The sequence below is a fragment of the Pteronotus mesoamericanus genome, unplaced genomic scaffold, assembly GCF_021234165.1.
Source record: "Pteronotus mesoamericanus isolate MK-2021 breed Mesoamerican mustached bat unplaced genomic scaffold, CSHL_Meso_final scaffold_408, whole genome shotgun sequence".
Lineage (NCBI taxonomy): Eukaryota > Metazoa > Chordata > Mammalia > Chiroptera > Mormoopidae > Pteronotus > Pteronotus mesoamericanus.
In genome coordinates, this window is record NW_026555315.1 from 3,695,041 (window position 1) to 3,720,452 (window position 25,412).

The 25,412-nt window shown below is 60.6% G+C and overlaps 1 protein-coding gene across 1 annotated transcript; it reads left to right on the forward strand.

The window, feature by feature from the left end:
* The first annotated feature begins 1,317 nt into the window (after positions 1–1,317).
* On the forward strand, positions 1,318–23,429 carry QRICH2 (glutamine rich 2). The gene is made up of 22 exons (XM_054593086.1): positions 1,318–2,076; positions 2,252–2,344; positions 3,373–3,432; positions 3,793–3,903; positions 7,240–8,512; positions 8,963–9,796; positions 11,417–12,331; positions 12,945–13,030; positions 13,576–13,673; positions 14,145–14,259; positions 16,934–17,188; positions 17,923–18,045; positions 18,146–18,220; positions 18,385–18,549; positions 18,676–18,797; positions 19,237–19,302; positions 19,559–19,660; positions 20,342–20,545; positions 20,895–21,039; positions 21,407–21,494; positions 21,800–21,928; positions 23,263–23,429. The coding sequence occupies exons 1-22, from the start codon at positions 1,318–1,320 to the stop codon at positions 23,427–23,429; spliced, it is 5,985 nt and encodes a 1,994-aa protein (XP_054449061.1).
* Positions 23,430–25,412: the final 1,983 nt, after the last annotated feature.

Consider the following 25,412-nt stretch of genomic DNA (forward strand, 5'->3'; position numbering starts at 1 on the left):
TGCCCAGGAGAGCACCGGAACTGCGTTCTCTGGAAGAGACCAGCCAGCACCTGAAGGCTCGTGCGCCGGGCACTGGGACTCCAACGGTGAATGGCATCTAGCGTTGTGCCCTCACGGAGCCTACAGGCTTGTGTTTAGCTCCGTCCCCGGGGAGCACTGATTTGTGGGGGGGTGGGGGAGCAAGGGGTTTGTTTCAGTTAAATTTTACCAGCTCAGACTAAACTAAAAATCTGAATTTGAAAGGAGTTAAAATAGGAGTAAGTAGAGATGCAGTCACAGGTTTTCTTCAGCTTCCCTGAATATTTCACACATTCTGGAATAACCTGGTGTGGGCAAGTTGTCAAGTGCTGAGAGCCCTGAGCTGGCTCAGTCCTGTCTAATCCTGCCTTGTAATGAGCTGAAATGCTGGCACTTGATGAGTGTGTTTTAAATTAGGCCAACGGAGCACGGAAAAGCTGTCACCTCGTGACTGACTGGCACCGCGTGGGTGGGAAGGGGTCTTATCGAAGCCACCCTCCCCTCTGCTGGTGCAAAGCGATGCGGAGACTGCCCCCCAGGGGCCAGGGTCCCAGGGCTGTGCCCTTAGATGTCTATGTGCCACTGCTCAGTGTAGTGGAACAGCGAGGGGCACAGAGCCTTGCCGCGGTGCCCTGTACACCTTTGTGTTCTCAGTGGCCTCCAAGGGCGAGTGAATCATGGGCCTTTGTGGGTAAGGGACGGCTGCAATCTGGGTGACCCTTCCGAGGCTCCCCGTCTCCGAGCCGATGTGCTTGATAAAAGGCCTTGGGACTGGCCTGTGCCACCTCTCCCCCGGGAGCGCTCACTGAGAACAGAACCGGGCGGCGCCCGGGGGTGTGGCCGAGGCTTCCCCAGGTCCCTGTGGGAAAGGCGCCCCTGGGGACTTTAGGCAGGTCCGACGAGGCGCGGACTTCTGCGGCACCCTCGGGCACGCGGGAGTCACCGCCGCGGGGTCGCCCCCGCCCTGCCCCGTTCCAAACGTCCGGTGGCCGAGACCCGGCGCGAGAGGCTGGCGGCCCTGGGCTTGAGCAGAGACAGCGACGAGCCGGCGGAGGGTCCGCGGTGCCCCAACCCCGCCCGTTGGCGGGTGCAGGCTCGGCTCAGGGAGCGCAGAGCGGGAAGCCCGGCGGCAGCGGGGTTCCTCTCCGAACTCCAGGCAGACGCCAAGCTGAGCCCAGAGGCAGGGCAGGACTCCTCGGGACCCCGCAGGGTCCCTGAAAGGCCACAGTGGCCGTGAGCGGTGAGGGGCATGGCCAACGGTCTGGCAGCGGGAGGTGACCGGCCCTGAAACCGCGCACGATGCCGCCTGCGACGCCCTCCACCTCGGTCTCCCTCCGGGAGCTGGCCGACCTGGCCATTGGCACCCCGGAGGTGGGCGCCGTCAACTTCACGGCCCTTCACACGCTCGTTGTGGCCATGCTCAAGAAACTCCACTTGCAGGACACGAAGGTGGACTTCCAGACCCTGTCGCCTGAGCAGAGCCGCTCCTTTGAGGGCCCTCGGGCCTCGCTGAGCATCCCGCAGGTGGCGGCGCCCAAGGAGAAGCGAAAGAGCAGCATGGCCAGGATGCCGGCCCAGATGCTGGAGGTCCAGGTGAAGGACCTGGGCGGGCAGGTCCAGGACCTCGGCCAGCAGTTCAAGACCATGGACAGCCAGGTACAGGGCATCCTGAACCACATGCAGTACTTCACTGCCCTGGTAGGTGGTCTGGACGCGGACCCCCAGGAGTGGCTAGGGAAGTCACAGATGACCACTCCCACTACTGAGATGGCCACGCCCACTACTGAGATGGCCACGCCCACTGCCCGGATGGCCACGCCCACTGCCCGGATGGCCACGCCCACTGCCGACGTAGCCATGCCCGCTACTGGGATGGCCACGTCCTCCACCGAGAAGACCAAGCTTGAAATGGCCACACTGATGCCCAGGATGGACAAGCCTACGCTGGGGATAGCCACAGCAGCCAGTGAGCTGTCCATGGCAGTGCCCAGCATGGCCACAGTGACGCCCGAGAAGGCGCGAATGGGGTTGATGAAAATCTGGAAGGACAGTCCCCAGGTGAGAGCGTGCCGAGCTCCTCCAAACCTCATGCTCAGGCTGGGGCTGAGTCCCAAAGACGCCCACCAGCACCCACTGCTGGGGGGAGGCGGCCAGTGCGGGCCGGCGCGGGGACGGTGGGGTTTCCAGGCCTCGGTGCAGCCCGGGCCCACGAGGCCCCCACTCTACCTTGCAGGCCATGGAGCTGCTCCAGAATGTCGTGGAAGACGTGAAAACCCTGAAGGAAGCGCAGAAGAAGGTGCAGGAGTCCCCCGAGTTGAACCCGCAGGTGAGGGTGGCTGGGACCCCACCTCTGCCTACGGGTCCCCCTTCCTCGCGGGGTTTGCACGGAGGCCCACCGTCCACTTACCAGACACCCAAGGATCCTGAACCCACCCGGAGGGGAGCCGACGACGTCTCAGAATAATTCCTTGAATTTCTTCCAAAGCATAAAGAAATAAGGTGGTAGGAGTTGAGAGACAATGCTCAGTCGGGGGTGGCGCGGGGGGTGGGGTGGGGCGGGGGGGGGGGCTGGGGCGAGAGAGTGCTGCGGTCGCCCCCTCAGCAACCCAACCTCCACCTGTAGGCGCAGCCAAGCTTTCCCCGGGCTCTTTGCTTTTTTGGAGCGAGAAGGATAAATCCTTCCGCAGAGCGAAGGGGTGCTCCAGACCGCGCTGCTGCCTCCGAATGTCCGCGGCCTGCGGAGGGGATCAGAGCCCAGGACGGGAGCACGGAGAGAGGCCGAGGAGAGGCTGGAGGGGAAGGGCACCCTCAGGGGAGGCCAGGACTCGGGGCACCGCCGGGCCGCGTTTTGCCCAGCTCGGGATCCCAGGCCTTGCAACCCGAGTGGAGCTCATTTTTGCTGTGGGAAGCTTTGCTTTTGAACGTGTGGTGGTTTTAGGTTTTTAGAGAGAAGACATTTACCTTTAGATTCTTAGATTCTGAAGGTTTGCTGAAGGTGTAAATTCCAGCAATTTGCTTTTAAACACCACAGCGGCTCAGAAGCCCTCCAAGTGCCCAGCGATGCCTGTCCAGGGGCAGCGAGGCCAGCCCTGTTCTGCAGCCGCGCACCATCTCCCCGGCGGCTTGAGTCCCAGGGCACCCAGCCCACCCCAGCCTCAGCTTTGGCTCCCGGCACACCTGGCCCCACGGCCGCCCGCCAGGCCCCATGGCCCTTCTTCCTGTCGGCCCACCCGCCTCCCGTGGGTCCTCTGCTCCTCTAGGGCGACACGGCTCCCCTCCCTGCCCCTGTGAGGGCGTGTGTAGGGGCCACAGGGGGGCCTGCGTTGACGCTCTGCCTCTGAACTCTTCTTCCAGACACTCCTGCAACGGATTGAGAAAGTAGAGAGGATAGTCAGAGACCGGGAGGAAGTCCTGGTAATGTCCGCCAGTCCTGTGGGACGGGGTCCCGAAGCGGTGGCAGGAGGGGGAGAGCCCACAGCCCGGCCCCCTCTCTGCTCCTCCAGGCGCCTGCCCTGGACGTTGGGGCCCCCCCACCCCCGGGGAGGACGAGGCGCACCCTCTGCCTCTCGGGCGCTGCCCCGGGGTGGAAGGGAAAGACTCTCCTTCCATCCCTGCCCAGTGCTGGTCACAGCCCACGTGGGACAGGCAGCCAGTGACCCAAGACTCCCAGGGACCTCTCCTTGCGGCTCGGACTGTGGCAGGACTGGCCCATCCTGTTAGCTTGGTCCTGAGATTAAACGAGCTGCACGTGCTCCTTTTGTCTGTTGCGGGCAGGAACCCTTGAGCCGGAAACTCACTTTGACGCCTGCAGGGGAAGAAATCACCATGGTCACCTGGGAGGAGCTGGAGCATGCGATCAAGGACGGCTGGAAGGCCTTACAAGGGGTGAACAAACGGCGGGGTCGGGGCGGGGCGGCAGGGGCCGGGCAGTGGTCTCCCCCAAACCTCTCCCTTTTTACTGTTGTACAGGGTTCCATTATGTGGCTGTTCATAATTTACTTTGCAGTCTCCTATTATGGATACTTAATGCTCCATGTGACATTCACAAGAGTGAACACAGGCATAGGGTAAAGTCCTAGCAATGGAATGTGCATTTGTGGTTCGAGGAGCTTTGGGCAAATGGCCTCCTGCGGGCGGGGTTCCCATTCAGACCCGCGCCAGCCACTAGGAGGGAAGTCGCGTCCCGTGGCCCCCCAGTGCTGTCCACAGGGGTGCGGTTCTTTGAGCCTGGCCAGCAGGCTGCATGGAAAATGGTCCCTGATCGACGTTTGCAGTGCTTCAAAGTCCTTTGGCAGCTCATCCTGAAACTATCAGAGGGCTGAGGTAGACCAGCCCTGGCAATAACACCTCTTTAGGCGCCCTTTGCTGACAGGACTTTTACAACGCGGGGAACTGGCTCCAGGGCGCCCATCTGTTCAGAGACAGCTCACGGGATAACCTGTCTTCATCTGAACAAAATGGGTATTTTTACATGACCTTCAAGGACGAGGATCAACTGACGTTTGGGCTTGACATTGCTGTTCCCCTGGCTTCATGCATCTGGGTCCCTCAAAAAGGGTCACACAGATACGGAGACACAAGCAGGGGGAAAGGAAGGGACCCTTTGGCGCCACCACGTGGCCACCTGGGGTGCGAGAAGCAGGGTGTCTATTGTACCGTGGACACAGCAGACGCCCTGCTGGTCCCCGGGACTGTTTTCTGACCTCTGGGCTCTTCTTTGGAGGAAAGTGCCATCAGAAGGTTTTGGAAGAGAAGTCTGCAAACAGGAGGGGGCCTGAGAAAGGTGGCTTCTGCTTTCACTGTTTTAAACGTTAAAAAAGTATTTTTTCAGTTACAGGTACCATGCAATGTTAGTTTCAGGTGTACAGCATAGTGACTAGACATTTCTACGCTGTTTTTTTAAAAAGCTGAAGCTGATTTACACCTACCACTGTCGCGTGTTTCAAGTGAGCACACGTGTTCTTGGGGAGCCAGCAGAAGGCACCTGCGAGACTATAAATAAGCAACCACATAAGCACCTGGAGACATTTTCCCTCCTCCCAGAGCTAAGAAAGTGTCAGTGTTTTCATAATCATGAACAACTCCAGAAGCAAATGAGAGTAAAAATGCTACAAGGTTTTGAGAAGCAAGAGGGCAACCTCAGGCGATGACAAGCATTTGCCCAGGATCATGTCAACGTCTGTCATTACCCGAGGTTTGACAGCCCCTCCCCTGAGGAGCCTGCAGACGCTGTCTTCCATTCTCGTAGGCTTCCTGATGCGAACTGAACTTTTCTGGTGCTCTGGCCTCGTTTTCACCCGTACGGCCAACCGCTGGTTGATCATTTCTTGGTTATCCAATCTTCCTTCAGGCACTTGCACTCTTTCTGTTCTTGATTTTGCCCGAGAACAGGAGCACAGGCAATCAGCAACATCCCGAGGTGCAGGGCTGGGATGCAGGCGTCTCGATGGTTCGGTCTTCTCCCATCCCCCTCTCCAAGGGCGGTGTCCCTGCCCATTGGTGCTCATCCCCGAGTCCTCCCTGGGGTCATGTTCTTGGTTCCAGCCTGCCAATCTCTGCCTTCTGATGGGAGTGTTTAACTGCTGATAAAGTAGGGCTTACCCCTTCCGTTTTGCTGTTTATTTTCTGTATGTTCCTCCTCCTCTGTTATTGTACCATGTGAATTCCCTTGCTGTTTTTTTGCCTGTACATTTTTTATTTGTTCTTTTAAAAAAAGATTTTATTTATTTATTTAAAAAAGATTTTAAAAAATCTATTTATTATTTTTAGAGAAAGGGAGAGAGAAAGAGAGGGAGAGAAACATCAATGTGTGGTTGCCTCTTACACATGCCCAACTGGGGACCTGGCCCGCAACCCAGGCCTGTGCCCCGACTGGGAACCGAACCAGCGACTCTTTGGTTCGCAGGCTGGCACTCAGTCCACTGAGGCGCACCAGCCACAGCTGCGTTTGGTTTTTTTTCTTTTCCCCATATATTTTTGTGTTATTTTCTTAGTGGGTCCCCAGCAGTGTTCAGTGTAGAGCTAATCATTCTCCACTCCTGAGACCACACCTTTCTGAGGACTTTGCCCCTTGAATCCCGAGTGCCTTCCAGACTGGCTGGTAGGAAGAGGCACCGCAACCAGCCTCGCGAGAACGGGGGGCGCCAGTCCCTCCCGCCTGGAGGATGGTTCCTCTCCCAGCCTCAGATGGTCTCCTCCCGGGTGTGCTGGTCACTTCTGCACAGACGCCCGAGGGGGGCCCTCTGCAGCCCCCCGAGTCATCTCTGTGCATCTGCTTTCTGCTTCTTCACCCTGTGGCCTCCATCTCCTGGAAGAATGTTCAGCTTTGCCCCAACTCAGGGGGCGTGCTGGGCGCCCATCAGCCCACCCTCCTGCACTGCAGCCTGGAGGCGCCATCGAAGGCCTGGGGGAGGCAATGGTGCGGCTCACGTGGCCTGTCTCCCCGGCTTTCAGGGACTGCCAGCTGCATCAGCTGATCGCCGGGGCCTAGAACTCCGTGCTCTCACTGTTGTTGGCTTTGGGTTTTGGATTTTGGTTGTTAGAGAAAGGAGCGCAAACCCAGTCTTTGTTTCTCCATTTGGGCTGGACATGGAAATAATCCATTATTCATTCTATTTAAACAGATTTTTAGTATTCTTCTGTATGGGTGCACCATAAACACATCAGCCCCTTATCGATAACGTTTTTTTGGTGTTTTTTTTTATAAACAGTGCTACAGACGCGGTCTTTGTACATGCATCTTGGCATTCTTTTGTGAGAGTCTGTAGAGAAAATTTCTATCTATGGAAATTCTGGGTCTGAGGGTTTGTGTGTTTGCATTTTAAATATATGGTTCGGTTGCCCCGCAGTGCACACTTCTGCCCTCAGCAATGGGCCACTGAAGAGGGAGGCTTCATATTTTAAACTTAGGGAATGACTCGTGTTTTCTGCAGTGTGGATCACATGTGCTTTGCAGTGCACATGTGATCCCCTCTCTTTTCGGTGGGGAGATTTATGTACTATGATGACATTTGCAAATGTACAGAGTCTCAAAAATCTGGAGACCTGTCCTTCAAGAGTGCAAAAGTCTGTCTTTGTGTCCAGCTTCATTTTGGGGACCAGGGGGGCCTTTGTCCCAGGAGCCTTAAGTGATGCTTTTCAGATAGGCCCGATATCCCTCCCTCGAAGCCTTATAGTATTTTTCACTTGTAGTCTCTGCTTTCTTTCTTCCTCTTCAACCAGGGCTCAGAGTCAACAACGGGACTTGTTAAGCGCAAAAGGAAAACTTCCTTATCGTCAAATGATATGATTCCAAGTGGGGCCGCCACCAAGAGTTCAAGTGTTGACAAGGGTCTGGATTCAGCCGGTAGTCTGGGCCCAGATCAGGTCTTACCAGGGGCCAGCGGGTCAGGACGCCCCTCTGAAGGGGTTCTTAGCAGGGAACGCGGCAGGCATACCTCTGCTGCTGGGTTTCCTGGGAGAGAACAGCACCCAAGGGCTCGTGACGAAGCCAGCCCGGCTAAAACCCCACGCCCCTCTGAGCCCCAGCTCAGAGTGGAGCCTGATCATCACAGGCCAGGAGAGCAGCTCGGCTTAGTGCATCCAAGAAGAGATGAACAAGAGGGATACCCTCGCCCAGTTCAACAGGACTTAGCCTCAGCTAGAGGTGGGCATCAACAGGTGTCCCCAGACCCACGCAGAGGGGAGAAAGTTGGCCTGGGCCAAGCCTATGCAAGGCCAGACCAGCATGGATCAGAGCCACCGGACCTGGATCAGCTTGAATTGCTACAGCCCAGAACTCACCCCCATGGCGTGTTCCCCTTCAGCACGAGTCAGCTGGGCATGATGCCGCCTGGAATGGTTGGGCAGGAATCAGTGCTCCCTGGCATGGGTCAGCATGACGTGGTGCCACCATGGGTACCTGGCAGAGAGCAGCAAGGATTGGCACTACCTAGCATGGAGCAGCCTGGTATGGTTCCACTTAGCACACATCAGCGAGGTGTGAGACTTCCTGGCACAGACCAACGTGGTATGGCGTGGCCTGGCATGGACGAGAGTGGCATGGGACCATTTGGCATAGATCAGCATGGATTTGCAATATTTGGCGTGGATCAACAAGGATTGGTTCTACCTCTTGCAGACCAGCGTGGGCTGGAATCACCAGGTCTGATGCAAGCTGTTACAGAACCGCAAGGTTTTGTGCGTCTCAGTTCGGAAATGCCTGGCTTCATACAACCTGGCACACAGCGGCATGATGGGATCCAGGCTAGTGCAGGTCAGCCTGGTTTGGTCCAGCTTGGCCTAGAGCAGGGTGGGTTGGCCCAGCTCAGTGCTTATCCACCTGGCTGGATACAGCCTGATGCATATCCTTTTGGTTTGGTCCAGCCTGGAATGGATCAGCGTGGTTTGGTCCAGCCCGGAATGGATCAGCAAGGCTTCGTCCAGCCGGGAATGGATCAGCATGATTTAGTCCAACCTGGAATGGATCAGCAAGGTTTGTTCCAACCTGGTGCAGGTCAGCCTGGTTCAGTCCAACCTGGTGCAGGTCAGCCTGGTTCGGACCAACCTGGTGCAGGTCAGCCTGGCTCAGTCCAACCTGGTGCAGGTCAGCCTGGTTCAGTCCAACCTGGTATAGTTCAGCCTGGTTTGGTCCGACCTGGAACAGTTCAGCCTGGTTTGGTTCAACCTGGTTTGGTCCAACCTGGTTTCGTTCAACCTGGTTTGGTTCAACCTGGTTTGGTTCAACCTGGTGCAGGTCAGCCTGGTTTGGTTCAACCTCGTTTGGTTCAGCCTCGTTTGGTCCAACCTGGTTTGGTCCAACCTGGTGTAGGTCAGCCTAGTGCAGTCCAGCCAAGAGCAGGTCAGCCTGGTTTGGTTCAACCTCGTTTGGTTCAGCCTCGTTTGGTCCAACCTGGTTTGGTCCAACCTGGTGTAGGTCAGCCTAGTGCAGTCCAACCAAGAGCAGGTCAGCCTGGTTTGGTCCAACCTGGTACCATTCAGCCTGGTTTGGTTCAACCTGGTGCAGGTCAGCCTGGTTTGGTTCAACCTGGTGCAGGTCAGCCTGGTTTGGTTCAACCTGGTACCATTCAGCCTGGTTTGGTTCAACCTGATGCAGGTCAGCCTGGTTTGGTTCAACCTGGTACCATTCAGCCTGGTTTGGTTCAACCTGGTGCAGGTCAGCCTGGTTTGGTTCAGCCTGGTACCATTCAGCCTGGTTTGGTTCAACCTGGTACCATTCAGCCTGGTTTGGTTCAACCTGGTGCAGGTCAGCCTGGCTTGGTTCAGCCTGGTACCATTCAGCCTGGTTTGGTTCAACCTGGTGCAGGTCAGCCTGGCTTGGTTCAGCCTGGTACCGTTCAGCCTGGTTTGGTTCAGCCTGGTGCAGGTCAGCCTGGCTTGGTTCAGCCTGGTACCATTCAGCCTGATTTGGTTCAGCCTGGTACCATTCAGCCTGGTTTGGTTCAACCTGGTGCAGGTCAGCCTGGTTTGGTTCAGCCTGGTACCATTCAGCCTGGTTTGGTTCAACCTGGTGCAGGTCAGCCTGGCTTGGTTCAGCCTGGTACCATTCAGCCTGGTTTGGTTCAACCTGGTACAGGTCAGCCTGGCTTGGTTCAGCCTGGTACCATTCAGCCTGGTTTGGTTCAACCTGGTGCAGGTCAGCCTGGTTTGGTTCAGCCTGGTACCATTCAGCCTGGTTTGGTTCAACCTGGTGTAGGTCAGCCTGGTTTGGTTCAGCCTGGTACCATTCAGCCTGGTTTGGTTCAACCTGGTGCAGGTCAGCCTGGTTTGGTTCAGCCTGGTACCATTCAGCCTGGTTTGGTTCAACCTGGTACAGGTCAGCCTGGTTTGGTTCAGCCTGGTACCATTCAGCCTGGTTTGGTTCAACCTGGTACAGGTCAGCCTGGTTTGGTACAGCCTGGTACCATTCAGCCTGGTTTGGTTCAACCTGGTACAGGTCAGCCTGGTTTGGTACAGCCTGGTACCATTCAGCCTGGTTTGGTTCAACCTGGTACAGGTCAGCCTGGTTTGGTTCAGCCTGGTACCATTCAGCCTGGTTTGGTTCAACCTGGTGTAGGTCAGCCTGGTTTGGAACAACCTGGTACTGTTCAGCCTGGTTTGGTTCAATTGGGTACAGGTCAGCCTGGTTTGGTTCAACTTGGTGCAGATCAGCCTGGTTTGGCTCAACCTGGTACAGTTCAGCCTGGTTTGGTTCAATCGGGTACAGGTCAGCCTGGTTCGGTCCAACCTGGCGCAGGTCAGCCCGGTTCGGTCCAGCCTGGCGCAGTTCTGCCTGGTTCGGTCCAGCCTGGCGCAGTTCTGCCTGGTTCGGTCCATCCTGGTGCAGGTCAGCCTAGTGCAGTTCAACTGGAAGCAGGTCAGTCTGGTTTGGTTCAGCCTGGTGCAGGTCACCCTGGTTCGGTTCAGCCTGGTGTAGGTCACCCTGGTTCGGTTCCACCTGGTACAGTACCGCCTGGTTCGGTCCAACCTGATGCAGTTCTGCCTGGTTCGGTCCAACCTGGTGCAGGTCTGCCTGGTTCGGTCCAACCTGGTGCAGTTCTGCCCGGTTCGGTTCCACCTGGTACAGTACCGCCTGGTTCAGTCCAACCTGATGCAGTTCCTCCTGGTTCGATCCAACCTGGTGCAGTTCCGCCTGGTTCGGTCCAACCTGGTACAGTACCTCCTGATTCGATCCAACCTGGTGCAGTTCCGCCTGGTTCGGTCCAACCTGGTGCAGTTCCGCCTGGTTCGGTCCAACCTGGTACAGTACCTCCTGGTTTGGTCCTACGTGGTGCAGGTCAGCCTGCTTTGATTCAACCTGGTGCAGGTCAGCCTGGTTTGATTCAACCTGGTGCAGTTCCACTTGCTTTGGTCCTACCTGGTGCAGGTTGGCCTGGTTTGGTTCCACCTGGTACAGGTCAGCCTGGTTTGGTTCCACCTGGTATAGGTCAGCCTGGCTTGATCCAACCTGGAATAGATTACCAACATTTGGTCCGACTCAGTGAGGCTCAACCTGGTTCAGTTCAACCCAGTGCAGGTCAACTTGGTTTGGTCCAACTTGGAATGGATCAGCGCAGTTTGATCCAACCTGATGCAGTTCAGCCTGGTTTGGTGCAGCCTGGGATGTATCAGCAAGGTCTGGTCCAACCTGGTGCCAGTCAGCCTGGTTTGGTCGAACCTGGTGCCAGTCAGCCTGGTTTGGTCCCACCTGGGGCAGGTCAGCTTGATTTGGTCCCATCTGGTGCAAGTCAACCTGGTTTGATCCAGCCTGGTGCTGGTCAACCTGGTTTGGTCCAGCCTGGTGCAGGTCAGCTTGATTTGGTCCCACCTGGTGCACGTCAGCCTGGTTTGGTCCTACCTAGAATGGATTGGCGTGGTTTGGTACCGAGTGGTGCATATCCACCTGGTTTAGTACAGCCAGGAACATATCCCCGTAGTTTAGTTCAACCTGGTGCCTATCCGCGTGGTTTGGTCCCACGTGGGGCCTACCCTCATGGTTTGGTCCAGCCTGGTGTATATCCACATGGTTTCATGCAACCTGGTACGGAGCAGCGTGGCTTGGTTCAACCTGGAATAGATCAGCGTGGTTTGAGGCAACCTGGTGCAGACCACCGACGCTTGGCACCCTCAGGCCCAGAGCTTCACGGCTTTCCACTCCACTGGGATTCTCCAAGTTTTGGACCTCCACGCCCCTATCAACATGGTATGGTACCTCCTGGCAGAGATCAGCATAGCCATGCGTCACCACTCCTAGCCAAGCAAGGTTTGGTGTCACCAGGTATAGACCACGAGGGTTTGGTACCAACAGAAACTTATCAACATGGTTTGCTGCCTCCTGGCACAGACCAGCATGGTCCAACACCATTAAGCACAGATGTGGAATCTGCACAATCAGATCAACAGCATTTGGTATCACCTGCTCCGGATCAGCGTGGCCAGGCACACTCTATTCCGGACTCCCATGGCCTCATGTACCCCGGCCCGCATGGCCCGGGGTACCCATATGCTGATCAGTACGTCCAAGTAGGTTTGTATCCACACCAACCTGGGGTTTATAGTCAGACTCTGCCCCACCAAGACACCGCTTCTTTCAGGAGTACAGACAATTTCAACCATCTCTACCAAGTCTCACCACACAGAAGTGACATCGAGGATGACAGAGAAAATTCCCTGGACAGAGTGGCTCCCAGCTTCCCCATCGCAGTGGAAACATTGCGTCTGATGGGAGAGCTCATCAGCCTCTACATGGAAATAAAGGATACCATGAAGGACCTGGATGAGCAGAAAGCTGGCCAGACCGACTTGGAGAAGTTCCAGTACCTGTTCTCCCGGATGGGTGGGTGCTGCTGGAGGGGAAGGAGGCCACGGTCTTTGTTCTGAACTGATTTCATCTCCCTGTGCCCTCCCAACCCCCGCCCTGGCCTCAACTCCTGGCAGCCAGGCTCCTCCCTGAGTCCCGGAACATAGGACGTCCACTTTTAGCCATCCTGGGCTCTCCCAGAGTCTTCAGGGCCCAAAGGTGGAATTAAACCCTCAGGAGTGAAAGAGCCTCAGGAAAGGAATGAGGCAGGTCCTCGTGCCTTTGTCCCACTCTGTGGACGGCCTCTGGGGGAAATGTTGGGGGAGGGGACACCAACAGCATTAGATGAGGGTGGGAGGACAGACTGTTCAAGGTTTAAACTTAATCTTTGTCTATTCGCAGCTCTAGGTCCAGAGAATAATGAAGACTTTAGAGTTGGGTGGAAGTAGTGGGTCCATGGTCTCCAAGCCCGTAGGACATGAAGCCTTAGGTGGATTTTTTATGGGCTAAGGACACCCCGTCTCCTTTCTTCCCATGCCTTCCCCCCATTCATGTGCTTTTGGAGGTAGCTTCATTGTGGGGGCTGGCAAAGGGGCTTGGAAGCCCACGGGACTAACATTTCTGACTTGAAGGCTTCCTTCTTCCACAGTCCAAAAGACCATACCACCGGACCTGCAGGAACAGCTGAAGAACATAAAGACCTTGACCAAAGAAGTTCGGCAGGAAAAAGCAAAAGTACGTAAGGGCGGGCGTACCTCCTTTGCCTTGCGCCAGTGACCCGTGCCCCCCCCGCCCGCCCCCGCCCCCGGGGCCGCGATGCCTGACAGCCCTTTCACTCTCCTGCTGAGCCACCCAGGTCTTGACCGTCCCGTCAGGTAGGAGGTGCCCTCGGATGTCTCTGTGCTCATTTCCTGGTCATAAAGCTGACCCTCAAAGCTGTTAAGATGCCGCCCAGCCAACAAGGAGGCCCGTGCACTTTCCAGTACCTGCAGCTGTTTCCAATAAAACCCAGGCCCTGGCACAGCCTCGGAGCCAAGCGTGTGGGGCTGTCCGGGGCCAGCGGCCACAGCAGGGGGCTGCTGGGCCTTCAGTGGCCTTCTTACTGCCTGTGGTCTGCATCCCTGGGAAGGATGGGTGGACGGGCATCAGGAAGGGACCTTGGTGTCTGTCAGAAGGTTGGAAAGGGTCAGGGCACGAGGGAGGAGCTCGCTCAGGTGAAGAGGCGTCAGAACGCCGAGTGCTCCAGCATGGAAGACCCTCCTCTTCCCCTGGGTTTGTAGGTGGAAAAGATACAAAAGATCCTGCAGGGCGAAGAGCAGCCAGGGACGGGAAAGGAAATGAAAGGTGGCCAGCTGAGTTTGCAGCTGGGCACCCTCAGGTAACTGCCCCTTCCTGACCACACCTGTCCTCAGCAGGGAGGCTATGGCAGCCGTTGGTGCACCCGGGTGCTGACCCAACCACCGCCTTTGCCCTGGGGAGTGTCCGCTCTTCAGTTTGCCCACATCTAGTTCAAGTTCCTGATGGAAGTTCCCCAAGTTCCTCAAACAGTTCTGCACCAGGGCTTGAAAGAGCTCTCCCCCCTCCCCCCTAAAAAGCTCCTTAGACTCTGTCCCCAGTTGGAGCTTTTTAGAGCCCCTCCGAGTCCTCTCTCTGCATCGCCAGGTCTCCCCTGAGGGAAGCACGCTGGGCACCCCCCACCCGGGACAGGCAGGGCCTCGGGCTCCCTAGACAGAGCCTGCTGGCAGGGCTCAAACAGCCCTGGCCTGTCCTCCCCCGCGACGGCTGGGCCAGCCCCGGAGGCCTGGGGCCCAGAGCTGGTGGTGGGACCAGGACGTCCCTGTACCCGCAGAGTCACCGTGGCCGACATCGAGAAGGAGCTGGCTGAGCTGAGGGAGAGCCAGGAGCGGGGCAAGGTCAGCATGGAACATTCGGTCTCTGAAGCTTCCCTTTACCTGCAGGATCAGGTGAGGCTTCCACAGTCCTCGGCGCAGGGGCCAGGGCCTACTCAGGGTCGCCGTCCAGGTGGGCGCAGCCCCCTCCGTCCCCCTGCCCCTCCCCCGTGCATGTATGTGAGGGGGGCTGTACCCAGGATCCAGCCTCTCGTCACCCAGAACCAGCTCTGAGGCCGCAGGTGCAGGAGGGGACAGGCGCGCCGTCGCGGCCTGTCCACCTGTGCGCCATGAAGTCTTTCCCCCCATGTTTTAAAATTAGATAATTTACGCACCGTGAAATGCACCCTTTGAAAGTGAACGAGGTCGTCCTTGGTACACTTACAGAGTTGTGCAGCCATCACCATGACCGAATTCCAAAACGTCCGTCCCCCCGGAAAGAGACCTTGTCCCCGTTAGCAGTCACTCCCCGCCCCTGCCGCCCCGGCCCCTGCCGGCCCCTGCCGGCCCCTAACTGCTCTCCATCTCCGGGGAGCCACCTGTTCTGGGCATTTCACGTAAATGGAATCATACAGCATGTGGCCTTTCGTGGGACCTGGCTCCTTTCACGCCGTGTGATGTTTTCGAGGCTCCTTCCTGTCACAGCGCGGACTTCAGTCGCTGCTGCGGCTGAGTCGTGGTCCATCGGATGGCTGTGCTGTAAAGTTTCGTTTGTCCAGCCATCGGTTGAAGGGCAGCTGGCTTGTTTCTACCTTTTGGCTCTACTGGTTTATGGTGCTACAAACATCCGTCTGCAAGTTTTTGTGTGGACATACGTTTTTAGTTCTCTTGGTTGTATACCTACGAGTGGAATTGCTGGGATATATGGAAACTCTCTGGTTGACGTTTTGAGCAACTGCCAAAGTGTTTTCCACAGAGGCTGCACCATTTTACGTTCCCACCAGCCACCCATGAGGGTTTCAATTTCTCCTCGTCCTTACGAACGCTTGTTTTCCTTTTATTGAGTTAGAGCCGTCCTAATGGGTGTGAAGTGGTATTTCGTTGTGGTTTTGGTCTGCATTTCTCTGGTGGCTAATGATGTTGAGAATCTTTTCATGTGACTATTGGCCATTTGTGTATCTTCTTTGGAAGGATGCCTATTCAGATCCTTTGCCCATTTAAAAATTGCATTATTTGTCTATTTATTGTCTCGTTGTTGAGTTCTTTATATATTCTGGATACTGGGTTCTTATCTGATATGTGATTCACAAATATTCTCTCCCATTCTGCGGGTTGTCTTTCATTCTCTTGACAGCGTCTGCTTTCAAACCTCGGGCGATGCTATCGGCCACACCGGAATGTTCCGGCAAGGCGTGTCTGACAGGGGCAGCCCTCTGAGCACTCCCAGAGGAAGCAGATATGAAAGCCCGCTGGGCCCAGGGGCTGCTGTCTGCAAGGGTCCAGCTCTGGGCCACCCGCAGGCTGGCTGGGGTGGCGGTGGCGGTGGCACCGCGCGGGACCCCAGAGCAGGCTGCTGCGTGTGAGTCATCTGTCATTCCAAAGCCCGCGTCTGAGCTCGGCAGCCTCCAGGTCGCTCCCAGGTTCACGCATGGGAGAGAGTTCGCTCCCTGCTGGGCAGCCAGGCCCCCACGCCCAGCTCTCCAGCCGCTGGGTTCCTGCCTTTCCTCTCCTAACACACTGCCGCTCTCCCCGCTGCCCGCCACTTACTCTTCCCCGCCTGCTAAATACCGGTCGTTTGGGGAGCGTCTTTCTGTCTTCCTGAGGGAGCCAACCCACGCTACTGGTCCTGGAGCCTCTGACAGGCTTCTCTGGACTCTTTAGGAGGGGAAGGTTCTTCTGGCTATGAGCAAGGGAGTCGCGCTGAGCCCAGGCAGAAGGGAGCTTGGTGGGCAGCAGGTACATGCACAGGGAGCTGGAGAAAAAGGGACAGTCCAGGCCACTCCCTCTGCCTGTCTGTTTTGGGGTGTATCCGTGCCCCTGTGTCTCTTTCCTTATCTTCCTCACGCAAATACCCTCACATCTCCTTTCCACTGTGCTCTGGCGGCTTTTGCATCTCTCACTTGTGGGCCAGAATGACTGCCCCAGGCCCGGCCACGCCCCACTCTTCCCCAACAGGGTCTTGGGTTGGCCCAGCCCCGCGCTCTGAGCCGGGCAACACGGCACAGGCCTTCGGCCAGCCTAGGGACTGCTTGCCCTTGAAGGGGGTGCCTGTCTGGGACCAATCATTTGTAGGGACAAAGCACCATGGGAAACAGCAGAGAGCAAGAGGGCCAGCGGAAGGAGTTTGTTCCAGCCCAGCCCCCGAGAGTGCCCTGGAATGTTTTTGTTAGTTGCGTCCATGCTGGGTGAGGACGACATGAGTGAGAGGCTGCCCCTGCCATCCCCCGGCCCGAGGCCGTGCCTGTGTGTCGTCAGGGGCCTCCAGCAGATGTCCGCTCTAGGATTTAGCTGGAGGAGCTGTGTCGTCACCTGGCACCAGCAGGCTGGCCGGAGAAAGGTCCAGAAGGCCTTCTCCCGCAAGGGCTTCATTCAGCACCGATGCTGCCCTTCCTGAGAGCCCTGGTCACTGTTTAATGGACAGAAGTTGAGCGCCTTCCCCATGCCACATGCCCTGTGAGGCACTGAGGGCGCGGCCACTGCCCAGGCCCCGGCAGGCGAGGGGCGGAAAGCACAGGCCGGCGGTGACAGTGGATGGAACGTGGCCGTGCCCTGCTCACCACCCTGCGCCTGCCCCCTCGCCTGCCCCCAGCTGGACAAGCTCAGGACGATCATCGAGAGCATGCTGGCCTCCTCCTCCACACTGCTGACCATGAGCATGCCGCCTCAGAAGGCCCCGATCACCTTGGTGCCCGGCGAGATTGACCCCGAGGCCACCTGCCCGGCCTGCAGCCTGGACGTGAGCCATCAAGTCAGCACGCTGGTGCGGCGCTACGAGCAGCTCCAGAACATGGTCAACGGCCTGGCGGCCTCTCGGCCCTCCAAGAAGGCCAAGCTCCAGAGCCAGGTGACCCGCCGGCCGCCCTCCCGCTGCAGCTGCACGCGGCCCCTCGGGCAGGCCCGTAGGGTGGCTAAGGGTTGGTCTTTCATGGCGAACCCCTTTACTGACCTCACAGAGGTCCCTGGCCCTTCCTAGCATCACAGCAAGGAGCCCTGGGAATGGGGGTGGGGCGAGGGGTGCTATGGGCTGGGGAAGCGCAGCTGGCCCTTGACATGCCGCAGGGACATGCCGCAGGGACATGCCGCAGGGACGCTAGTGTAGCTTTGGGAAGCACTGACTCGCTCCACGCCTGGCTTCCAGACCTTTGCCCGGTGCCCCTCCAAAGCGGGGGCTTGCTGGTGGGGTTGGGACAGCCACAAGGCCCGAGCCCTGCCTCTTGGGTTCCAGGATTCTGACCCAGCCCAGGGCAGGCAGGCCAACCGGAGCCCCCATGCCGGCTCTCCGGGGCTGGAGGGCAGCTCGCTCCCAAACCTCGTTTGGTCACCTCTACCACCCGCCCAGACCCCGGCCGACCGGCTCCCCCGCGGCTGGTCCCTAGGCGGGAGGAGGCTGCAGCTCCTGTCCCTCTGGGTGGGCGCACAGAGAGAGCGAAGAGTCCCCCACCGGGGGCAGGATGCTGCAGAGGCGGCAAAGGGGAGCCAGCCTCGGTGTGCCAGGGGCCTGTCTGTCGGGCAACACTCTCGGGGCCGCCGGGTGGGCCCCCCGGCCTCAAGGAGCCTGCCCCGTCCCTCCCGCCCCAGGACGAGGAGCTGCTGGGCCACGTCCAGAGGGCCATCCTGCAGGTGCAGGGCGACTGCGAGAAGCTCAACATCACCACCAGCAACCTCATCGCGGACCATCAGCAGAAGCAGAAGGACATTGAGGTGCGTGGCCAGGGGCAGCCGGGGTAGGGGGTGTGGCGAGCCCCCGGCTGCTCCACCCTCTGGTTCCTTGCTCCCTATTCTCCGCATCCTTGGCCTGCAGGCGCTGTACCAGGGTCTGCAGAAGCTCGAGCGGGAAAAAGCCAACAGGGAGCACCTGGAGATGGAGATTGACGTGGTAAGCGACAGGCTGGGGGGCCCTGTGTCCCTGGGAGGAAGGCCAGGAGTGGAGGGGACCCCGCGGGGGGATGTGGGCTCAGCGTCAGGGCTGACCCCTCCCTGATAGAAGGGAACCCTCCGTGGCTCTCTTCTATCGGGTGGCCTCCTCCTCTCTCCGGGCAGAAAGCCGACAAGAGCGCCCTGGCTGCCAAAGTGAGCCGTGTCCAGTTTGACGCCACCACAGAGCAGCTGAATCACATGATGCAGGAGCTGGTGGCCAAGATGAGCGGGCAGGAGCAGGACTGGCAGAAGGTGCTGGACCGGCTCCTGACGGAGATGGACAGCAAGGTGAGAGGAGGCAGCAGGACACTCTGGGCCGATCAGGGCGGCGCTGCCTTCTCCTGGCCCTGCCCGCCCCCACCGGCTCCCCTGGCGCTCACCTGGTTCCCCCATACCCCGCCCCTCCCCCCGCAGCTGGACCGCCTGGAGCTGGACCCTGTGAAGCAGTCGCTAGAGGACCGGTGGAAATCCTTGCGACAGCAGCTCAAAGAGCGCCCCCCACTCTACCAGGCTGACGAGGCAGCATGCATGCGGAGGTGAGGCCGGAGACGCAGACGCGAGGCCGGCGCCGCCCCGCAGGGTCCCTAGCTGTACGGCCCCCAGGGCCCACGCGTGCGCTGGGGGCATGGCCGGTCCTGCCGGGGACGGCCCCCCAGTAGAAGCAACAGTGTTTTAGGGTTCAGGCCACTTCATATTACAGTGAAAAATAGAGTGGGAGTCCCCCATCTCCTGTCCCCCGAGCTGAGACCACTCCTTGGGGCCTGGCCGAGGCAGCCTGAGCAGCAGGATTTCCACTGCTGACCCCCAGAGGGCGCCCGCGGTGCACGCAGCGCATCCCCCCCGGGACGGGCGGGGTAGGCAGCCCAGCTGCCGGCCTGGGTGCCCGTCGGTGAGATCCAGGGGAGCAGGAACGGGGCGGGCTCCCCATCCCTCCCGCCCCAGGCCCTCACCCTCCGTGTGTCCCATTCTGCACAGGCAGCTCTTGGCGCATTTCCACTGCCTGTCGTGTGACCGTCCCTTGGACACACCTGTGACCGGACAGTGAGTGCCCACACCGGGCTGACCCAGCTGGATGGCCACAGTGGGGTGGGCGTGGCGGGGCTGCACCTCCTCCGTCCTGTGCCCGCTGCCAGCACGCGCCCTCTCCTTCTGTCCTCCCGCACGGCTCCAGGCCTGTCTGCCGGGACAGCGGCCCACCCCTCGCTCCTTCAGGCAGGCGGCACGTGGGGCGCGGGGGTGGCTTTGGACAGTGGGGCTTCTCACACCCCGGCCCCCGCTCCTCTCTGTCCCTGCCTAGACTGATCCCCGTGACCCCCGTGGGGCCCAGCCTGCCGGGGAACCGCTCCACCCGCCCCTACACCATCTTTGAACTGGAGCAGGTCCGGCAGCAGAGCCGCAGGTAGGTGGCAGGGTCCCGCGCAGGGGTTTGCGGGAGGCAGGACAGACAGGCGATGCAGGGCCCTCCTCACCGCTGGGGCACTTCTGAGCTGCAGCAGCTCTTTCTAGGGCGTCGGAAAACAAGAGGCGGGACCAGGATCACCTGCTGTCAGCCCCGTGGGGAGTCCTGGTGGGACCTGGCCAAGGGGGCCGGCCGCCGTCCCTCCTCACACCCCCAGACCCTCCAGCTGTGGCAGTAGCCCTCGCGTGGGACGGCAGGGCAGCGTCGCTCAGCGAGAAGGCCACTCCGCAAATGTGGGGACAGGGCAGGCTGCCCGCCCCCCTGCAGCCTTTCCACCTCTTGAGGGTCAGTGGAAAGGAAAGGAGGGCTTTCACACGGCGCTCAGGAACCTAGGGGTTCCAAGTGTGCGGGACTGGACATGCGGGGACGGGGCAGGACCCGCCGACCGCCCCAGGTTAGCTGGAGGAGCTGGGCTCCCCTCTGCGCGGCTCTTCTGCACCTCCCGCCTCAGGACCCCTCCCTGGCAAGCCTGCTCTCGTTGCCTTGGGGACTGCGGAACGATCTCCTGCCGCCCTGGGGCCACTGAACCGGGGGCAGGCGTGGGTGTGGGCGGGCCGGGGTTCTGCCTGCACACGGGCTGCGGCCTGTGCAGCTACCTCACCCTGCTTCCTGTGTCCGCAGCCTCAAGCTGGGCAGCGCCACCTTCTCGCGGGCTGACCTGGCACCCATGGAGCGGAGCGTGGGGCGTCTGCACACCATGCACTCCAAGATGCTGATGGACATCGAGAAGGTGCAGATCCACTTTGGGGGCTCAGTCAAGGCCAGCAGCCAGATGATCCGCGAGCTGCTGCAGGCCCAGTGCCTCAGCTCCCCCTGCTACAAACGGTAGGGCGGTAGGGTGCCCTGGCCATGGCGGCTCCTCACCCCGCGGCTCGGGGAAGCCCAGGGGAGGGAGGGAGCAGGGGAGGGGTGTGTGTGTACATGCGTGCATGGTCTTCAGGAGAGCCGGCCAGAGGCTGACCTGTCCCTTGCCTGCCTGTTCTGTCCCTTGCTTGCCTGCCTGTTCTGTCCCTTGCTTGCCTGCCTGTTCTGTCCCTTGCTCCTGCCCTGGCTCCCAGAGACCCCTGAGGATGGCTGTCCTACCTCCCTTGGGCCTGGCTGGTCCCATAGGTGTCCCATAAGTGTCCCATCGGCATCTCATCTGTTCCCAGTAACTCTGTGGTCTCCATCACAGGGTGCCAGATATGGCTGACTACACCTACTCAACGGCGCCCCGGCCCTGCGGGGGCAGCCACACACTCACCTACCCCTACCGCCGCGTCCGCCTGCAGCACCTGCCGCAGGGCCTGCACCCTGAAGAGATCCAGCTCGCCCTGAAGGTCTGGGCGCTGCCGGGAGGGGGCCCTGACATGACCCAGGTTCTCGAGTCCTCTGGAAAGTCCACCAGGGGTGGCCTCATCCCGCCCTCTGCCTGGAGGCAGTTTCTTAATCAGTCCTAGTTAAAGCCCCAGTTCTGACTCTGCTGGGGACAGGACCGCCCCACCTCCACCTGCCACCAGTGCTACAGACCTATAGCCTCCACTTCCCCCTCCTGTCACCCTATTGCCGCTCCCTGGTGCCCCTCAGAGCCCCCGGGGTGCCGGGACCGGGTGAGGACCGTGCCCCGTGTGCCAGGCCTGCGTGGGGACAGGGGCAGAGGGGAAGCTCCGGGCGCTGCGTGGTGATGGGTGCCTGTCACCTCTACAGCACGACGAGGTGGATATCTTGGGCCTAGATGGACATATTTACAAGGGACGGATGGACACAAGGCTGCCCGGCATCCCGAGCAAAGACAGTGAGTGTCCGGTGGCCCAACCGCCCCTCAGGCTCCCTGCTCGGGTCCCATGGGACCCGCCCCGCCCCGCTCCCGGGAGGCCGCGCGCTCTCTGGGGCCGCAGGACCCGGCTGTCTTCTCTCCTGCCTCCCTGCGTGCAGACGTTCAGGCTTCCAAAGGCCCCAGGCCACTGATGGCAGGTGGCCACAAGCAGTCTCCTCCTGAGGCTGGCTGTGCCCAGCAGCCCCCCCCCCACCCCCACGGGCCCTCACAGGGCTCTCAGGCGCTGCCTCAGGGTGGCCCCTTCTCTCCACCGCCCCCGTCAGGCTCCGGGGTCATCAAGCACAAGGCCAAGCCGCCCCGGCCCCACGTGCACCGGCAGCCGTCCCTCAGCGACAGCGGCCGGCTGCCCTCGCGGCCGCAGAGCGCCGAGACGCTGGCCGGCAACACCCCAGGTAGTGTCCCCCTGCACGGGCGCCCTTCCGGAGGCCTCGGGCCTGCCAGTCCCCTTTCCTGCCCAAGGCTGGTGCGTCCCTTTGTCTCCCTGGGCGGGGGGCGGGTGATGGGGAGGAGGAGCGAGAAGCCCCACCGCTACTGCGTGCTGGACGTGTCCCAGGTCCGAGGGGTGGGTGCTACCATGCGATGTCCCCATCTCACAGGAGAAACAGCGGCAGGGTCGCAGCCCGAGACTCCAGCTGCGGGCCCGACCCTGGCCCTGCGCATGCGTGCTCCCGGGCTCTGCACGGCCGCTGCTGCTCTGGCTGGCCCTGTCTGTGGAGCCCTCAAGTCTGGAAGGTCCCTATACTCTCTGCTGTCCCTGAGGGGCTAAGTCCTGCCTGAAAGTTGGAGGGCTGAGGGCCCCCCAGGGTTGGGCCACATACTTGGGGGCCAGAAAGCAACACTGGCCTGGAGCCAGGAAGCCAGGTCACTTCCAAGCACCTCTAAGCAAGGCCACCCCCGCCCCTGCCCCACACCTCATCTGTCAGTAAAAGGGGTGGTGGTGAATGCTCCTTCGGGTCAGGTCCCCCGTGAGAATCTATGGAAAGAAGGCGCTGGCCTCATGGCTGCAAAAAGCTACGGGCCCACAACACCTTGCAGACGCTTGGAGGAGGGCCCAGGACCCCGCCTGTGACGGGGACACTGCTGGAAGGGGGATGGCTGGTGACAGTGAGGGTCACCCGGCTGGCCCTTCCTGAGGGCTCCGGCCCGCGGGGCCGGCCCCAGAGAGGAGCTTCACACACACATTTCGGTCCTCACGCCGACGTGGGGAGGGAGGGAGCCCTGTGAGCCCCCCTCCCAGCTGAGGAAGCCTGGCAGGTTAAAGGACCCGGCTAAGGTTACCCAGGGAGGGAGCTGCAGGGCTGGAGTTCAAAGCCAGGCTGCGTGGCCCCAGGTAAGGGACAGGGAGAGCAGAGCCCGTGGTGGACAGAGCGGGGTGCCGGGCTCCTTCCGCCCCGCTGCCTGCACCGGGCACCTGCAGCGCCCTGGGAGCAGGGGAGGCTCCTCTCAGGGAGCAACCCCTGCGCTCAGCTCACCTGTGGGACTGTTGCCTAAACAGACCCTGTGTTAACAGGAAACACGGCCAAGGGGCAGGCTCTTGGCCCCCACGTGGGCTTGTTTATTTCCACTCAGCGACTGTAAAGGAGCTTTGCTTAGGAGCTCTGTGAGGACAGCACCCCCAGGCGCGCAGCAGGCTCCCTCCCGCATGTGTCCCGGGCTCTGGCTGGCACGTGCAGCCCGTGGGTGTGCGGCGTGAGGCAGAGCCATCCCCGCACCTCCTGTCTTGCAGCAACTTCTCGTCCGCGGACAGAGAGACCTGTCTCCTCGCAGGGCCGCCTCTCCCAGCCACTCAGCCCCAGCGAGGTGCCCGCGGGGCCCGAGATGCACATGGACGTGCCTCCGGGGGAGGGGCTGGAGGAGCCCACCCGGGGGCCCAGGTCCTCCACTGCTCACTGAGCAGAGCTCTGAATAAATGTTGAGGAAGCAGCTCGGGCGGAGGTGAGGCTTCTCTGGTCCCGGCTCAGGAAGGTGGAGCAAAGGGAGGGCCCCTCCAAACCGATGGAAAGCTGTTATCCGAGGGAGCTGGGGCTCCCGGGGGGCCTGCCCTCGCAGCTGTGGCGCCTCCTGGCCCCAGCCAGACAGGGGCTGCTGCCTCCCCCGGCTACGGCCCTGCTTTCCTCTCGCTGGCCGCCCCGTGTCTGAGCATGCTGCGCCGTGGGGCAGAGGGGAGGGTGGTGGCTGCCCGCTGCTCTCCTGCTGCTGGCCCAGGGCAGTGCCCACTCCGCACTCAGAGCCCAGGGGAGCACCGCCACCAGCCACCTGGGAAGGCCTGTTTGGGGCCCCCTGCCGCTAACTCTGCAGAGGCGGGAGGGGACTGGGCCGCTTCCCTGCTCCCTCCTCCTCCTCCGCCCGGCCCTGTGAGAGAGACAGGTGTGGGGCCCCCCTGGCCCGGCCTGGCCAGCTCCAGCCCGGGCAGCTCCAATTGCTTCTCCGCTGGCCCCCAACACGCAGAGGGCTCACTGCCGAGTCATCGTGCTCGAGGCCTCGGCAGGCTGGAGGGGACAGAGGACCGGGAGCGTGGTCAGGCTCAGGCGGGGCAGCAGCTGGAAGGGACAAGTCCCTGCCCTGAGGCCTGTGAAGTCACTGAAGCAGCCCTGTGCCTTCAGGTCTGTTCTCACCGGCTCCCTCCTCAAAGGTGGGGATGTCCCCACCCCCAGTTCCCACCCACCCCGCCATGGGAAAGCAACATCTGGGGCAAGAGCCTTGCTTTGGGGTGTGAGGGTGGGGGCGGCAGAATCAGAGGAAAGTGTGGCAGGAAGTGCCCAGAGGAGGCTTCTCCCCAGTCCCTCCCGTGTGGGCCACGGGGGTGGGGGGGCTGCTGCAGGTGCTCCCTGCAGAGGCACGTCCCCCTTCCTTCCCGGGGCCAAGCCCCGTCCACTGCTTAAGCAATGACGGAACCCTCAGCCCAAGTGGCAGGAGGGAGCGGCCCCACACGGGAGCCCTTGCCTCGCTGGGGCAGGGCCGGCGCCAGCCCCGCTGCTCCCGCCAGGCTCCTGTTTCCCTTGCCCTCTGAGAAATGTCAAAATCCCTGGCCAGGAATCCAAGCTCACCAGCTGGGCAGGGAAGGGTGGCTGTGGGGACAGGCCAGGCCTCCCTCACACCCACAGAAGGGCGCGGAGCGACAGTCCCCACGAGGCCCAGGACAACCAACCCCACACCGGGGCTCGCCACTGGCCCTCCCCCGGCAGTGCCCACCGTGGGGGTGGACCCAGCCCAAGTCCCAGGCGGCACCGCAGGCCCAGGGGCGGCCCCTCCCAGCCTGGGAAAGCACAGGTGGGCAGGGGCGAGGCTGGGAGGGGCCTCAGGGGTTTCCAACCAGGAAACAAAACTGAAAGGACAAACCCAGCCTTCAAGGCAAGATCACAAGCAGGGGCTGGGGGCAGCCCCGCAGGGCGGGCTGCCTGCCTTGCTCGGCAGGGTCCTTCTCAAGTGTCACTTCACTTTGGGCCTGAGCCTGTGGTCCCATCGTGGGGCCAGGGACTCAGGGAGGAATTCCCGGGGCCAGGCTCCTCCTCGCCCACCTGACCTGGCTGCCCTGCAGGAGCTGAGACAGGGCCCTGCTGGGCGGGGAGCTGCCTCCTGCCCGCCTGGTGCCTGGAGGCTGGGGGAAGGCGGACTGAGTCCCTCTGAAGCCCGCCCTGTCTCTGGGGCTCCCTGACCGCCTTGGTTGACCTCTGGGTCACGGCCACACAACGTGCACACAGGGTCAGGCTACCCTGGAGGAAGCCGGCCAAGGGCAGGGATAGCAGAGGTGGGCCCAGCTGGAAGCGGCTTGGGGTGCCCTCAGCAACCCCCGCCCCAAGACAATGGCTGCAAGACGAGCCTAGCCTGTGATGAGCAACAAAGGGAGGTGAAGGAGGGTCACAGGGCCCAAGTCAG

Excerpts from the sequence above, each read along its gene's own strand:
- QRICH2 (XM_054593086.1), top strand. The coding sequence starts at position 1,318 with ATGCCGCCTGCGACGCCCTCCACCTCGGTCTCCCTCCGGGAGCTGGCC. Across the intron at positions 9,797-11,416 it reads GCCTGGTTTGGTTCAGCCTG|GAACATATCCCCGTAGTTTA; the intron begins GTACCATTCAGC and ends TAGTACAGCCAG. Across the intron at positions 21,929-23,262 it reads GCTGGCCGGCAACACCCCAG|CAACTTCTCGTCCGCGGACA; the intron begins GTAGTGTCCCCC and ends CCTGTCTTGCAG.